Source organism: Nomascus leucogenys, chromosome 23 (assembly GCF_006542625.1).
Source record: "Nomascus leucogenys isolate Asia chromosome 23, Asia_NLE_v1, whole genome shotgun sequence".
In the NCBI taxonomy this organism is placed as follows: domain Eukaryota; kingdom Metazoa; phylum Chordata; class Mammalia; order Primates; family Hylobatidae; genus Nomascus; species Nomascus leucogenys.
The window spans coordinates 9,265,095-9,279,943 of NC_044403.1; the positions used below are offsets into that span (position 1 = coordinate 9,265,095).

At 38.8% G+C, this 14,849-nt stretch overlaps 1 protein-coding gene across 3 annotated transcripts in view; it reads left to right on the forward strand.

Moving 5' to 3' along the window:
* Nucleotides 1-14,849, forward strand: part of BCAT1 (branched chain amino acid transaminase 1) — a 132,983-nt gene that overhangs the window by 99,746 nt on the left and 18,388 nt on the right. For all 3 annotated transcript variants that reach the window (XM_012502471.2, XM_003265600.4, XM_030804613.1), the window contains exons 7-8: nt 6,594-6,736; nt 12,075-12,160. In XM_012502471.2, the coding sequence (XP_012357925.1) occupies nt 6,594-6,736; nt 12,075-12,160 (229 nt within the window). The remainder of the gene's footprint in view (nt 1-6,593; nt 6,737-12,074; nt 12,161-14,849) is intronic.

A 14,849-nucleotide genomic window follows, 5' to 3' on the forward strand; every position in this document is an offset into this window, starting at 1 on the left:
AAAAAGATAACATGGGGACACAGAAATTGCAGGGCAATCTTTATTAACCGGTATTTGGGCAGGTTGTAATTTATTTTGTAAATGGTGATTTAATGCATTATCGCAGAATACGTGATCACTGTAGGCCTGTTAAAAATTAATGTTTTCAGTACAACACAGAGTGAACCCTAATGTAAACTATGGTCTTGTGGACCACACTAATGTAAGATGATAATAAGAAAAACTGAGAGGGTAGTCGGGAAGGGGTATAATAGGGGAATTCTGTTACTTTTTGCTCAATTTCTCTGTGAATCTAAAAGTGCAAAAAAAAATAAAATCTATTATAAAAAATATTTGATTCATTAGTCTCAGGTGGATGTTGATCAATGGAAATTGACTTGAAATCTCTTAGGAAAGGAAGAGACCGGAGAAGAAAGTGTTGAACTCATAAATTAAAAATGGCAAGAGGGAAGGTGGTAACCAAATGGATGGCATTTAACCTATATGCCTATCACTTCCAAAAAGTTCTAGGGCTGTCTCCTCCTGTGCTTCCGACCTGGAGAAGTACAAGGGGAACAAAATATTCCGCATTTAGTATTATCCTGTTGAGTTGGTAAAGATATTTGGAGTCAACTTTAGCTTTGTGTATTATTACATCTGTAAACCTAATTAAGTCAACAGTTACCCTTGAGCATTTTTTATGACACCTGCAGTCAACTGGTATTATTAAATAACTATTGAGTCTCATAAGCTCAAGAACTTTCTGCTTTCTATCTAAGTGAATCTGATGAAAAGAGAGAAGCATTTTTTTTTTAAATTCTGAGATTATGCCACTATTTTGAAGGTTTGGAGGTAGCATTATCCTTCTATTTCTAAATATATTACAAATGAGAAAAGTAATACAGTTGCACACATCTAAAGGAGAGGCCCAGTATAGTGGGCCTCACCTTGGTTACAAATTAAGATCACCTGGGAGTGTTACCAAATACTGATGCCTGTTTCCTTCCTCCAGAGATTCTGGTTTATTTTTCTAGGGCAGAGACTGAGCGTCAGGATTCTTTAGCATGCAGCCAAACTTGAGAAGCACTGAGCTAGAGAAAGGTCTTGCACTGTGGAAGCATCTTTAGTTCCAGGTGATTCCTTAGTTAATTTGGGAGGAATAAGGCTTTCTGTTGCTCTCTCTCTCTTTCTCTCTTTTTCTCTCTCTCTTGCACATGCACACGTGCACACACACACACAAAAATTCTCTCTCTCTCTTAGTTTTTTCTTTTTTCCTTGCATTCTGATTCTGCATTTAAGAGTACAAGCTTTGAAGTCAGAAAGACCTGGCTTAAAAACCTAACTGTCATAATGGTGCGTAAATGTCATTATAGATTTGTCCAAACCCATAGCATGTACACCAGGAATGAACACTAATGGAAACTGTAGACTTCAGGTGATAATGGTATGTCAGTGTGGTTCATTAATTGCAGCAAATATACCACTCTGGTGTGAGGCATTGGTAATGGTAGAAACTACTCATTTGGATGGGGAGAAGGGGATATGGGAAATCTTTGTACTTTCCTTTCAGTTTTGATGGGAACCTAAAACTGCTCTGAAAAAACCTGAAGTCTTTAAAAACAAACCAACCTAATTGCCTTGGGCATGTTACTTAACTGCTCTATGTATCAGTTTCCTCATTTATAAAGTTGAGGCAATAATACCTTGCACAGATTAAGTGAGATAATAGAAAGGGCCTAGGACAGTACTTGGCATATAGAAAGCTCTCAGCAAATGCAGTATGATAACCTAATGGTTCAAAGCTTGGGTTTAGGAGCCAAGTGTCTGGGAGTTACACACTTAACTATCTGTGAGATCTTCTACAACTGAGTCCTCTCTCCAAGTCTTCCAAAGAACAATAAAGTCTAGGGTTGTTTTTAGATGACTCAATGAAATAATGTGGTTTACTACTTAGTACCCAGTCTGGCAGGTATGTGTTGCATATCTCTTATCTGAAATACTTGGGACCAGATGTGTTTTGGATTTCAGATTTTGGAGTATTTCTCTTTGAGCATCCCTAATCCGAAAAATTCGAAATCCAAATTGAGCATCATGTTGGCACCGAAAAAGTTTCAGATTTTAGAGCATTTCAAAGTTTTGAATTAGGGATCCTCAACCTGTGGATCCTCACAGTCACTGATGTTGTGAGGTTTTCTTACTTTCTCATTTCATTCCCTGGACTCTCTTTATCTTAGAAGAAATCAGTTAAATTTTACATAATAGAATTTATTCTTTTGGAGGGATGTATTTAATATGTCTATCCTCCCAGATATCTATTCTATTTAAAACTATCTTGAAATGTTTCTATGTCAACAGCTTTCTTACTTTTTCATTTTTCTGTTTCCTCCAAGAACATGTTTCTCTTATGAATATTGGCAGCACACTGGCGGGAACCCAACTATATTACCATGGTATCAGTTATCCTGTGGACATTAATAATATAGCTTACACCTGTGAGAGAACTTTGAGAAAATTAAAATTTGTTTGGGGGAATAAAGACCATCTACAGAATATAATAATACATCAATCAATCAATTCAAACTTAAACATAAAAAACCCTTTTCTTTTCAGTGCATTGAAATAGTCACTGTCTTTAATCTTCTTTCCTTCCCAGTGCTTCATGAAGCTAAGGAGCCATGGTTTTAATTCAGCTACACTTTCAGAAATGTGTATGCACTTGTATTTAGAAGCTTCTTTGAAAGGCTAAATAGTCATCCTGTAAGAATTCCCTATGTGTTTTTAAATACAGTCTAAAGGGCATTTTGTATATGAAAAAATAATGTATTTTCAGGTATGGTAAAACTTCACTACTTCACTACTTCGTAGTTGTGTCTACGAATGAGAAAAAATTCAAGTAAAATAGTTATTATTATTATTAGTTTTTAGAGAAGTAGTCTTGCTGTGTTGCCCAGGCTGGTCTGGAACTTCTGGCCTCAAGCTATCCTCCTGCCTCGGTTTCCTGAGTCACTGGGATTATAGGCATGAGCCATCACACCCCACCAAAATAGTTATTTTTTTTTAAACTTAATTTCATTAGGATGTAACAGTCTCTTGTAACTCATTTTTTGGCTTTTATTGTTATTATTTATTTTTTCCAAGCAACCCAATGAGATATATAAAGTAGATATTTTTATTTGCCAGATGAATTAAGTGAGGCAAAAATAAGGACTAACTTGCTTAAGTTCACATATACCAAATAGTAGAAATGCAAGAGCTGTCCCCAGGTCTGTTAACGACAAGCCCATGGTCTTTCTACCAGACGTCCCCTGCAATCTGGTTTATACTCATTATTAAAAAGCATTTATAATTTAACTCAGTTATCTATTTACTATCAGTTATGAATAAGGATTATTTGACTTTTTATGGTCATTAAACAATAGCTTCCTATCTGTTGTCTTTGTCATTTTAATTTTTATGTATTTTATTGTTTTTTTAATAGCTTCCTATCCGTATACCAGACTTGCTTCATCTCCACATTGACCAAGAATTTATATTTTGTCATCTGTATTTAGAAGTATATGTTTTAAGGGTCTTTTAATGGCTCTTTTTTTTTTTTTTGCTGGGAGGGGACAGAGTCTCACTCTGTCTCCTAGGCTGGAGTGCAGTGGCACCATCTCAGCTCACTGCAACCTCTGCCTCCTTGGTGCCAGTGGTGCTCCTGCCTCAGCCTCCCGAGTAGCTGGGATTACAGGCGTGGTCCACCAAACCCAGCAAATTTTTTATATTTTTGGTAGAGACAGGGTTTCACCATGTTGGCCAGGCTGGTCTCGAACTCCTGACCTCAAGTAATCCGCCTGCCTCGGCCTCCCAAAGTGCTGAGATTACAGGTATAAGCCACTGCGCCTGGCCCTTTTAAGGACTTTTTTTTTTTTTTTTTTTTTTTTTTTTTGAGATGGAGTCTCACTCTGTCGCTCAGACTGGAGTGCAGTGGTGCGATCTCGGCTCACTGCAAGCTCCACCTCCCGGGTTCACACCATTCTCCTGCCTCAGCCTCCCAAGTAGCTGGGACTACAGGCGCCTGCCACCATGCCTGGCTAATTTTTTGTATTTTTAGTAGAGACGAGGTTTCACCATGTTAGCCAGGGTGGTCTGGATCTCCTGACCTCATGATCCGGCTGTCTTGGCCTCCCAAAGTGCTGGGATTACAGGCGTGAGCCACTGCGCCCAGCCCTTTTAAGGACTCTTAACATTACCTTGGTGTGAGTCAACCTCATCATGCTCCAATTGCAATCACCATAGTATGATGTCTATTTTCCACAGCATACTGGAATATTTCAGCTATTAGTCAATATTCTTTCAGTTGCAAGTCAGAAAACTAACTCGAAATTATTATTTATTTGTTTATTTATTTATTTATTTGAGACGGAATTTCGCTTTTGTTGCCCAGGCTGGAGTGTGATGGCGCAATCTCGGCTCACTGCAACCTCCACCTCCCGAGTTCAAGCAATTCTCCTGCCTCAGCCTCCAGAGTAGCTGGGATTACAGGCATGGGCCACCACTCCCGGCTAATTTTTTTGGTATTTCTAGTAGAGACAGGGTTTCTCCATGTTGATCAGGATGGTCTCAAACTCCCAACTTCAGGTGATCTGCCCACCTCGGCCTCCCAAAGTGCTGGGATTACAGGCGTCAGCCACCGTGCCCGGCCTGGAAATGATCTTAAGCAGACATGGGCTTATGAAACTAGGATGCTAGCAGTGGACTTGCTAGGGGCTAAAGCAATTATTTCCAAGTTTCTTGTGTCTTTTGCACATCCCGCTTTTTCTTCCTTTCTTCCTCTACCTCTGGTCAGAGCTTCTGGCTCCATGTTGGCCTAGGGCTCTCCCACTTCAGATGCTTTCTTCTGTGAAGTGTGGTGATCATGGACACAGCCAACCCCAGGTTTACAGCGTACCTAGCAAGCAACCCCAGAAGGGGGAAAATGCCTGTATTTCACATTATAGACATTAAAATGAGTGAATGCACCCAAAGAAGGAATCATGTGACTATCTTAGGTTATATGCCCACCCTTTAATTCAGCTGCAGCAGGGCAAGATGCTATATTGTCATCAGTTGTGGTAGGGCAAGATGCTATATTATCAGTCTAAGCAGAATGACATAGCTCTATAGAAAGACTATGTTTTTATAAGAGTATGGAATATAGTGCAGATGAAAACAGTAGATATACACTAACATGTGGCTCTAATGTTTAATTTTTATTTTTTTTGAGACAGAGTCTCACTGTGTCACCTAGGCTGGAGTGCAGTGGTGCAATCTTGGCTCACTGCAACCTTTGCCTCCCGGGTTAAAATGATTCTCCTCCCTCAGCCTCCCTAGCAGCTGAGATTATAGGCACCTGCCACCACACCCAGCTAATTCTTGTATTTTCAGTAGAGACATGGTTTCACCATGTTGGCCAGGCTGGTCTCGAACTCCTGACCTCAGTGATCCGCCCATCTCGGGCTCCCAAAGTGCTGGGATTACAGACATGAGCCACTACGCCTGGCCTCATGCTCAACTTTTATTTAGACAACAGTACAAATTGTAATTTTACCCAGATGTAAAAGAGTCTAAGAGACCTAAACAGATATTTTGTGGTAGATTACATTAATGTAATGTAATGTAGGAGTTTTACATTACTACATTTGTAGTCGTTTTAGTTGTTTTTTATTGTTTCTGTGTATTTCTGGGGATTTCATGGTGCAACAGGAGGTCTAGAATTTATTCCCGACCCCTGACTGTCTTATGGCAGTACTTCTCAGACTTAGTGAGTTATACAACCAGGGGTGTAGGGAGGCAAGCAGTCATCACATTTATTTGAGGACTCTCATGTTTTGTCTAAAATATTCATCCCTATTTTATAATACACTCCATAATTTTTCCATGTAAGTTTAGATAAAAGATGATACCTTAAAAGTATTATAACACTAAATTGTCATTCCAGGAAAATGTGCTGTGTTCCTTTCATTTTAAATAATCTGAGATGAATGGTGCAGGCTGAGAAAAATAGGCTTTTGAAATACTTTTTGGTCAACATCGAGACTTTTAACATTTGTCCTATCTTTTAGGGGAATTTAGACATTGGGCATTATGTGTTCCTTGGATACATTAAAAGGTGTTAGATAAGAGTGCTCACACTTGCTGCTCTTCTACTGCAGCTTGACAGAAGTTACTTCTCTAAACCTTAGTTTCTCATCTGAACAGTGGAAATAATGATAGTGTCTACCTCATAGTATTGGTGTGAGATTTAAATGAAATAATTCATGTAAAATTGCTTTGTGTGTGGAAACATACTCAGTAATTTTAACTGTTCTCATTAACTTGGCTATTTACCTGTGTTCTTCTATCATTACATTTCAAGTTAAAATTTCAAGGTTTCACGTTGTTCTGTCTCCGATGAATGCAGTTAAATCACTTAGATTTTCTAATGAGTTTTCCTTTAATGTTATGCAGTTGACTTCAGAGTGTATGTATATTAAGAACATAATACCTTCACTACGACCACATGTGAATTAAGAGCTTGAGGCTATCAGAGGGTAGAAGATGAGGGAGTGGGGATGAAGTATGTTCGTAACCTGTGTATTTTCTCTTTCTTAAAGGAATTACGGCTCATCTCTTTTTGCCCAGTGTGAAGCAGTAGATAATGGGTGTCAGCAGGTCCTGTGGCTCTATGGAGAGGACCATCAGATCACTGAAGTGGGAACTATGAATCTTTTTCTTTACTGGATAAATGAAGATGGAGGTAATCCACTCAGATTTCACTCTGTGCATTTCTCAGTCATTTTCAACAGGACCAGAAAGAAAAGAGCCAGAAACTTAGTACAAGGGAGTAAGTAGCACAGTTCCAAAGGCTAAGTAAGGACTACTGTGCTTTTGCTGCCCAAATAGACGTGAGTTTCTTTTTTTTCTTCTTTCTTTCTTTCTTTTTTTTTTAAAGAGGTGGAGTCTCACTATGTCGCCCAGGCTGCAGTGCAATGGCGTGATCTCAGCTCACTGCACCCTGGTTCAAGCAATTCTCCTGCCTCAGCCTCCCGAGTAGCTGGGATTACAGGCACCTGCCACCACGCCCAGCTAATTTTTGTACTTTTTAGTAGAGATGGGGTTTCGCCATGTTGGTCAGGCTGTTCTTGAACTCCTGACCTCAGGTGATCCACCCACCTTGGCCTCCCAAAGTGCTGGGATTACAAGTGTGAGCCACTGCACCCGGCCGAGTTTCGATTTAAAGAAGCTCTGGAGGTTTTCTGTTTTTCGTTTTTTTGTTTTTTTGGCTCAGATGTACTGATTATTGAGATATTGAGATGTCACATTAAGGGATTTAAGTTATCATGATTGGAAGATTTGCTTCCTTATCCCTTCTGCAGTTCCCCGATGATCTTCCTATCTGAACACCTTGCATTGGGACATAGGTCTCAGATCAGGTCAATGGTCATTCACCATATACCGTATATAAAATGCTATAGTAATAAATGCAGTGTACTGCTTCTACTGGAAGGATTTTGTGTACTCTCTGGCTGTAATTCTTTTAACAATTGTTGCCCTTTCTACATATTTTGAAAATGTATCACAATCTCTCCAAATTTACTCTAGAACTCAATTTGATTAAAGAGCACCATTTTAAAAGACAAATCAATGTATCTTGGGACTGTATCTAGATCCTGGTTCATTCAAGACAATTTCATATATCCACTATAGATATCAATATTTCTCTATTATCTTTAATATCCTGACTACTCATTACTTTTCTTTGCTGTTTTTTTTAAATTAGTTGTCAGACCATAGGGGTTCAGTGAAGTGTTGGCAGTGTGTATGATATTGAATTAAATGGCCAATGGCATTTATTTCTATTAGAATTTTGATAATCATACCAAATTTAGAAACACATTTTTAGACTTGTTTACATTCTTAGGTTGTTCATTTCACAGTAGTAATTATAGAGACTAGAAATGTAAATGATGTTTCCAAATACTTATGAAGTCTCAGTGTTAGTAGTTTCAATTAAATTTTTTAAAATGCAACTTATATTTGAAAGTAGCTACAGTAGCCTCTCTTGCTCTAATGTTATTTGGCTACAAAAAGAGGAAAATGGTAATTTAGATGTGGCTGAATTCAGAGCTAAGTACTAATTTTAGTGTTAGTTGCAGAAACTAACAAAATGAGTCTTATATTGCAGTCAGAGGTAGAATAAACAGAAGGGATGATGAGTACGCCTTGTCCTGGGCTTGGCCATTGGTAATCCTTGGCATACGAAAAACAGATACAGATCATTCTCATCCTTCCATTCCTGCTGTTTGTACTTGGCACTGTTTGAAAATAAAATTTTTACTGGAATATTTATGATTTATAAATTTGAGTTGCTATATGTGACATATAACAAAAGCTATGCTTGGAAGATTGTAGCCAGTGTTGACCTCTGCAGTTAGAAGATAGTAGGCCGATTCTACTCTTCTTCCCATCTGCCCACTCTTACCCCCACCCCAAACTCCACCAAAAAACCACACAGCTCAAAACAAAAACAGTTAGGTCATTCAGAGGTGGTACCATCATTATTTTTATGGATGGGAGATGTCAGAATTTGAGTACACTCTGAATCAGAGCTACATGATTTAACCAGAAACACCAGAAATGTCCTGGTGGAAAATTGTTCTTTTTCCAAACAATAATCATGAAACATTTCCACCATGGCTTTTAAAGGTCAGAATAGAAATGAGTGAATTTGTCTTCTGCCTCTTGCAAAATATACAAGACCTTAAGAATGTTAGTTACTATTCAGATTATGGTTGCCTGGGATAACTTTAGTTTTAATATACTCCTTCACTTTGGGGATGTTCATCTAACAGAATAAATAAAATTCAGAATAAGGAGAAAGGAAATAGAATAAATATTTGAAGTAAATAGAATGTTAGGAAAAACCTTTGGGCTAAAAAAAAGACATGCAATTCTGAAGTAACTTTGATTTATATCATATGATTTTAGGAAAATACAATGAACAAACGAGTTGAAAATCAGCACGATATTGATTTTCACAAACGTTACCGATAGGAGGTATAAACAGAGTTCATTTGGTAATAGCCTGCCATCTTTTCATGAGCGCCCACACGCACTGCTCCTGTTGGTTGAGATGGCTGGTGCAGGAAGGTGGATGGGGTGGTGGGTAGTGTGTGTTCAAAGCACAGTGCTGCGCAGTCACTATGTGTGGCACTCAGCTTGTAACTCATGGGAGTTTTGATTTCAGTAACAGCACCCATGGTGGTAAGATCACACATCGTCACTCTGTTGATGAGTAATTTAACCCATACACTTGCTATTCACCATTCGAACAAAGCATTGTATCATATCCTGGACCCTGGAGATACCCTGAAAAATAAGACCCAGCCCTTGCGGTTGAGTTCACAGTCACTTTGGGAAAACAGGCACAGCAGTGAGTCTCGGTTTTGCTCAGGCCACATCACGAGTCTTCTCGGACACGTCAGGCGTGTATACGGACTCGACTTGGAGCACTCTTCCTGAGATGTCTGCACTGCCTGCTCTTTGACATCCTCCAAATCTTTGCTTACAAATCACGTTCTCAGTCTGGCTTTCCTTGAGATCTTAATCAAAATCATAAACTCCCTTTCCCATTTCTCCCCAGCATTCCAGCATTCTTCATTGCTTTTCCTTCTTTATTTCCCCCCGTGTAGTCTAACATACTATCAACACAATAAATGTTTACCTGTGTCTATTAGAAAGTAAGCAGGGAGATATGTCAGTTTTGTTCACTGCTGTATTCGTAGAGCTTAAAACAGTAAACAGCACTCAATATGTATTTGTAGAATAAATGGCTAATTGTGCTGATGGTGTTTAGGGCACTTATGCAGACCTACGTTCCTGGTTTCCATTAGTGTTTGACTTTGGGAAGTCACAGATGAATCCTGCTGTTATTGCTTCTAAATTCCTCATCTCCTAAAAATGATTTCTTTGTCAAAAACAAGCTGCATTTGTAGGTTCTGTTTTCCTCATGTTGGGCAATCTGGAGTGATTTCTGGCTCTTGTAAGTATGTTTGTGGTTGCAGAGGAAAATGAATATTTCTCACCCAAATGTTGTCGTGTCATCATCTCTGTCTGGCAACCAGAGAAGCAGATGTTCTGTTCCTTGACCTCAGGCTAGTGGTTACAGTTCTGGGTGTTAAATATGTTTCACAAAACAGCACTCGCACATGCGGGGCTGCTGTTTTCATTTAACTTCATGTAGTCTCAGCGCTCAGCAAGCTTTAGGAAAGGTCCGGTTTGGGGGCACTGGAAGTGTGTGTGTGTGCGTACATATATATACACACACAAATAGATCCATACATTTATGTATCTAGTTGGCTAGCTATTGCAAAACACATGTTTATTTTGAGATCATCAACACTTCTAAACATGACAAAGAGTAGCCCTAAGAACATTGCCAAGAACAAATTTTCTCCTTTCCAGAAAGCAATTTTCAGCAGATGATTTTCAGAAACAAAATTCAAAAAAGCCATACTGCTGTATCCTAGCAAAGATAACTTATTCATTTATTTTTTACTCAAAAACATTTATTATATACACTCTGAGCTAGGCACAATGCCCAGTTTTGAGGATAGAAGGATGAAGATAGAGTTTGGTATTCCAGATAGAGCTTGATTATTGGGCATGTCTGATGTAACCCCAGTGGAGTGGGCGAGCCTAGAACCACCGTGCATTGAGGGAGAGGGTGGTGGCCTCAGTGTCAAGACTCACTAGATTCAGACTCCTGAGTGTCAGAGGTGGGGAGGAAAGGGAGATGCTGAGTGCCAGAGGGTACTGTAAAGAGAGCTTGTGCAGCTGATGGATCACACATGATGCCTGTGAACAGTTGTCCTACTAGACCTCACAGTAGTTAGGGATGTCTGCAGTCATCTCACAGTAGACCAGTAGCTCAGCTTTGGAGTTTTGTTTCTTGAATGTCTTCTTTTTTAGCCATATACGTGCTTGAGCTCACTCTGATAAGCCCTTTACATTTGAATCTCAGAGGGTGAAGGCAGCATCTCCATACTTGTTGCTGATGCTCCACCAGGTTTGAAAATCACTAAAGATAGACTCTCAGGCTGGACACGGTGGCTCACGCCTGTAATCCCAGCACTTTGGGAGGCCAAGGTGGGCGGATCATCTGAGGTCAGGAGATCGAGACCAGCCTGACCAACATGGTAAAACCCCATCTCTACTAAAAATACAAAAACAAGCCGGACGTGGTGGCATGCACCTGTAGTCCCAGCTACTCAGGAGGTTGAGGCAGGAGAATCACTTGAACCCAGGAGGCAAAGGTTGCAGTGAGCTGAGATGCCACCACTGCACTCCAGCCTGGGTAATAAAAGCAAAACTCTGCCTCAAAAAAAAAGAAAAAAAAAGACTCTCCAACGGCAGCGTGGAAGCAGTGAGCAGCCTCAGTAGGCACACACCCTTCTTGGGGATAGCCTCCTCCATAGCATTCTTAGAAGGTTTGGTAATGACCAGTTTTTCTGAGTAGGATCCTGTCTACATTATTCTAATTACTAATCACCTTTCATCTACTAAGGTAAATTTTCACTTCAGAATGTTCCTCTTAAGACCATGCAATAACTCTGTTTGTTGGTGGAAAACCATCTCATTATTTTACCGGCTAAGGGTAAACTGAAGATGATTAGATAAGTTCCTTCCTTCCTTCCTTCCTTCCTTCCTTCCTTCCTTCCTTCCTTCCTTCCTTCCTTCCTTCCTCTCTTTCTTTCTCTTTCTCTCTTTCTTTCTTTCTTTTCCTTCTTTCTTTCTTTCTTTCCTCTTTCTTTCTTTCTTTCTTTTCCTTCCTTCCTTTCTTTCTTTCTTTCTTTTTCTTTTTCTCTCTTTCTTTCCCTTTCTTTCTTTCTTTTCTTTTCTTTTCTCTTTTTTTTAATAAGGGTCTACCTGAAGTGTGAACTGATTTGTGAAATTTGACCATGCAGAGCAGTAACATTTTCTTTATGTTTGTTAATAGCAACATTGTGATGGTTTATTTTAAAAAAATGGCTATTGATAATAAGGCATACCTAATGCACTGAAAGTTTGAAAACATCCCAATTTTTGATTGACAGAAGAAGAACTGGCAACTCCTCCGCTAGATGGCATCATTCTTCCAGGAGTGACAAGGCAGTGCATTCTGGACCTGGCACATCAGTGGGTGGGTGCATTTGATATGAACAACTTTTGTAAGCCTGAAATAAAAAATAATCAAAATAAGCCCAGCCTAGTGTTGAAATAATATCCTGTGGTTCCAACCAATGTTATCTAATCTTTAAATTCTAACATGAATGAAAAGTATTCTTCTAGAAGGGCTTTCTTGGCAAGACTATTAAAATAAGTATTGTTGATAGCAAGGGCAGAGACAAACCAGTTTAGCAAGATGTCGTAGTGGAGAAGTATTCTAGTAGTAGTCTCAATCTACCAGGTATCTCCCACCAACTTTTGTCCGGTTCATACTTGCGTGCTTCCATCCAGCCAGTCCTTAACTTCCCAAGTCTGTGTTGCTGCCAAATGGCAATGATACGTCTTCCTTTCCTTTATTTATACCAGTGTAACCATGCTTGTCATAGAAATGAAATAATTTCACTGACATATAAATGTTTACTAATATAACATTATTGGTTTGACTGCCTTCTTTTTCTCTCTGTCCTACCCCCATTCTCCAAAATTCATATACTTGCCTATTTTAAAATTAGAACATGCAAGCAAATGTAAAGTTGTTTTCAGTAGACTTTCAAATTTGTGTGACACAGGCAAGCATATTAAACAATTTGGTGGACTGGGTGCAGTGGTTCATGCGTATAGTTCTAGCACTTTGGGAGGCCAAGGCAGGAGGATCACTTGAGCCCAGGAATTGGAGACCAGCCTGGGCAACATAGTGAGACCCCGAATCTACAAAAAAAATAAAAAAAATTAGCTGAACATGGTGGTACATGCCTGTAGTCCCAGCTACTTGGAGGGGCTGAGGTGGGAAGATGGCATAAGATCAGGAGGTCAAGGTCACAGTGAGCTCTGATCAAGCCACTGCACTACAGCCTGAATACAGGGTGAGACTATGTCTCTAAAAATAAATAAATAAATAAAATAAAATTTAAAAAGGTTTGGTTTTTGAAATGACATAACGTATTCAAGACAAATTATTGAATGAATTGGGTGTCTGGTAAAGGTTCTTGGATGGAACTTTTGACCCAGGTGTTAAAATGGTCTCCAAAGAACGTGAAAAGGCTTTGAGCTTACTGTGGTCAAAGAGTACTACTAGTAATAGGACAAATGTTTAGAAACACACACGTTATCTAGGAGCATACTAGCATGGTTTCTCTGGAAAAGACTTTGAAAATAGATGAAATGTGCTATAAATAATTCTACAAAACCCTGAAGTAGACAAGACCCAACTGCTACATGCTGTCTGGCACATTGGGCATGACATTTACAAACTGTTGGTATAATTTCAAACAGCTTGCCCTGTCCTAAATATGTTTGCAATTGGAAAGATGTTTTTGAAGCTCAGTAATTTTTGTTTTATTAAAGAAAAATATCAACCAAGTACAGAAGATTTGATGACAAGTTGCAAGTGGAAATACTTTCCCCCACTAATGATTTGCTAGCATGAAAAATAGGTTATTAAGGAGGAAATTTTTTCTTGACTTCATAGCTGTAATTTATTTTAAAAGCTATTTTAAAACATGAGACATGAAATGCCAAGAGGCATGTAGGGGGTCACCACTGCTTGCCAGATAGGGGAAATTGTCCAAAGATAAGTAAGGGTGAGCAGAGTAAAAACAATTCTGCTTATTTACAAAAGAGTTTTCTTTTCTTTTCTTTTCTTTTTCAGGACACAAAACTCAGCTTGTTTTCAATTAATTTGGCTGATTTTCTGCAGTTTGTTTACCTTTGAACAACATAATTGCAATTGTAGACTGAGAGAAATTGAAACTTTCAAAGGGCCATATTTCTATTGTAGATGTATTTTCCTGCCCTTCCAAATTTACCTGCAGCATGATGAGTTCTTCTTTTAAATATTCAAATATTTTGAATATGTTCAAAATATTTTGAAAATTGCCAAGAGCTTTGATTTCCATTTTTATCTCTTGTGGGTTTATAAATTAAAAAAATACTTTTATCTTATTTTTTTTAAACCTCTCTATTTTTGTTGCCCTTTATTCAAATAACTTGTTGACAAACTTTGAACTTGAACCACTGATGTAAAAGAATGAGAATTAAACAGTTAGTTTAAACAAATAGCTTAAAAGGATCAAGATTTTTCTTTTTCCCATTTCCTATCCTTGAGCAAAGAATATATTCAAACACTTTGGCAGAAGTCAATGAGGTTATACCACTCATTCCATGATGAAAATCAACCGAATGTGATGCTGAAAGCGAAGGAAGAGAATTGTCACTGCAAAGTCAACTGTTAGTCATATTAGGAAAAAAATACATGCAATACAATTTCTCAAATAAAGTCCAAATATACATTCAATGTTTAAAAATAATGAGTATTTCAGATATTTGAATTCAGTCTGTTCTTTATTCCATAAAAGATATAGGTAAGCCGTGCACAGTGGCTCACAACTATAATCCCAGCACTTTGGGAGGCTGAGGTGGGAGGATCACATGAGCCCAGCCTGGGCAACATAGGGAGACCCCCATCTCTGCAAAATAAAATATAAAATATAAAACATAGTTGGGCATGGCAGCACACACCTGTAGTCCCAGTTGCTCAGGAGACTGAGACAGGAGGATCACTTGGGCCTGTGAGGTCGAGGCTGCAATGAGCCAAGATTATGCCACTGCATTCCAGCCTGGGTGACAGGGCAAGACCCTGTCTCAAAAAAAAAAAGACAAAGGTA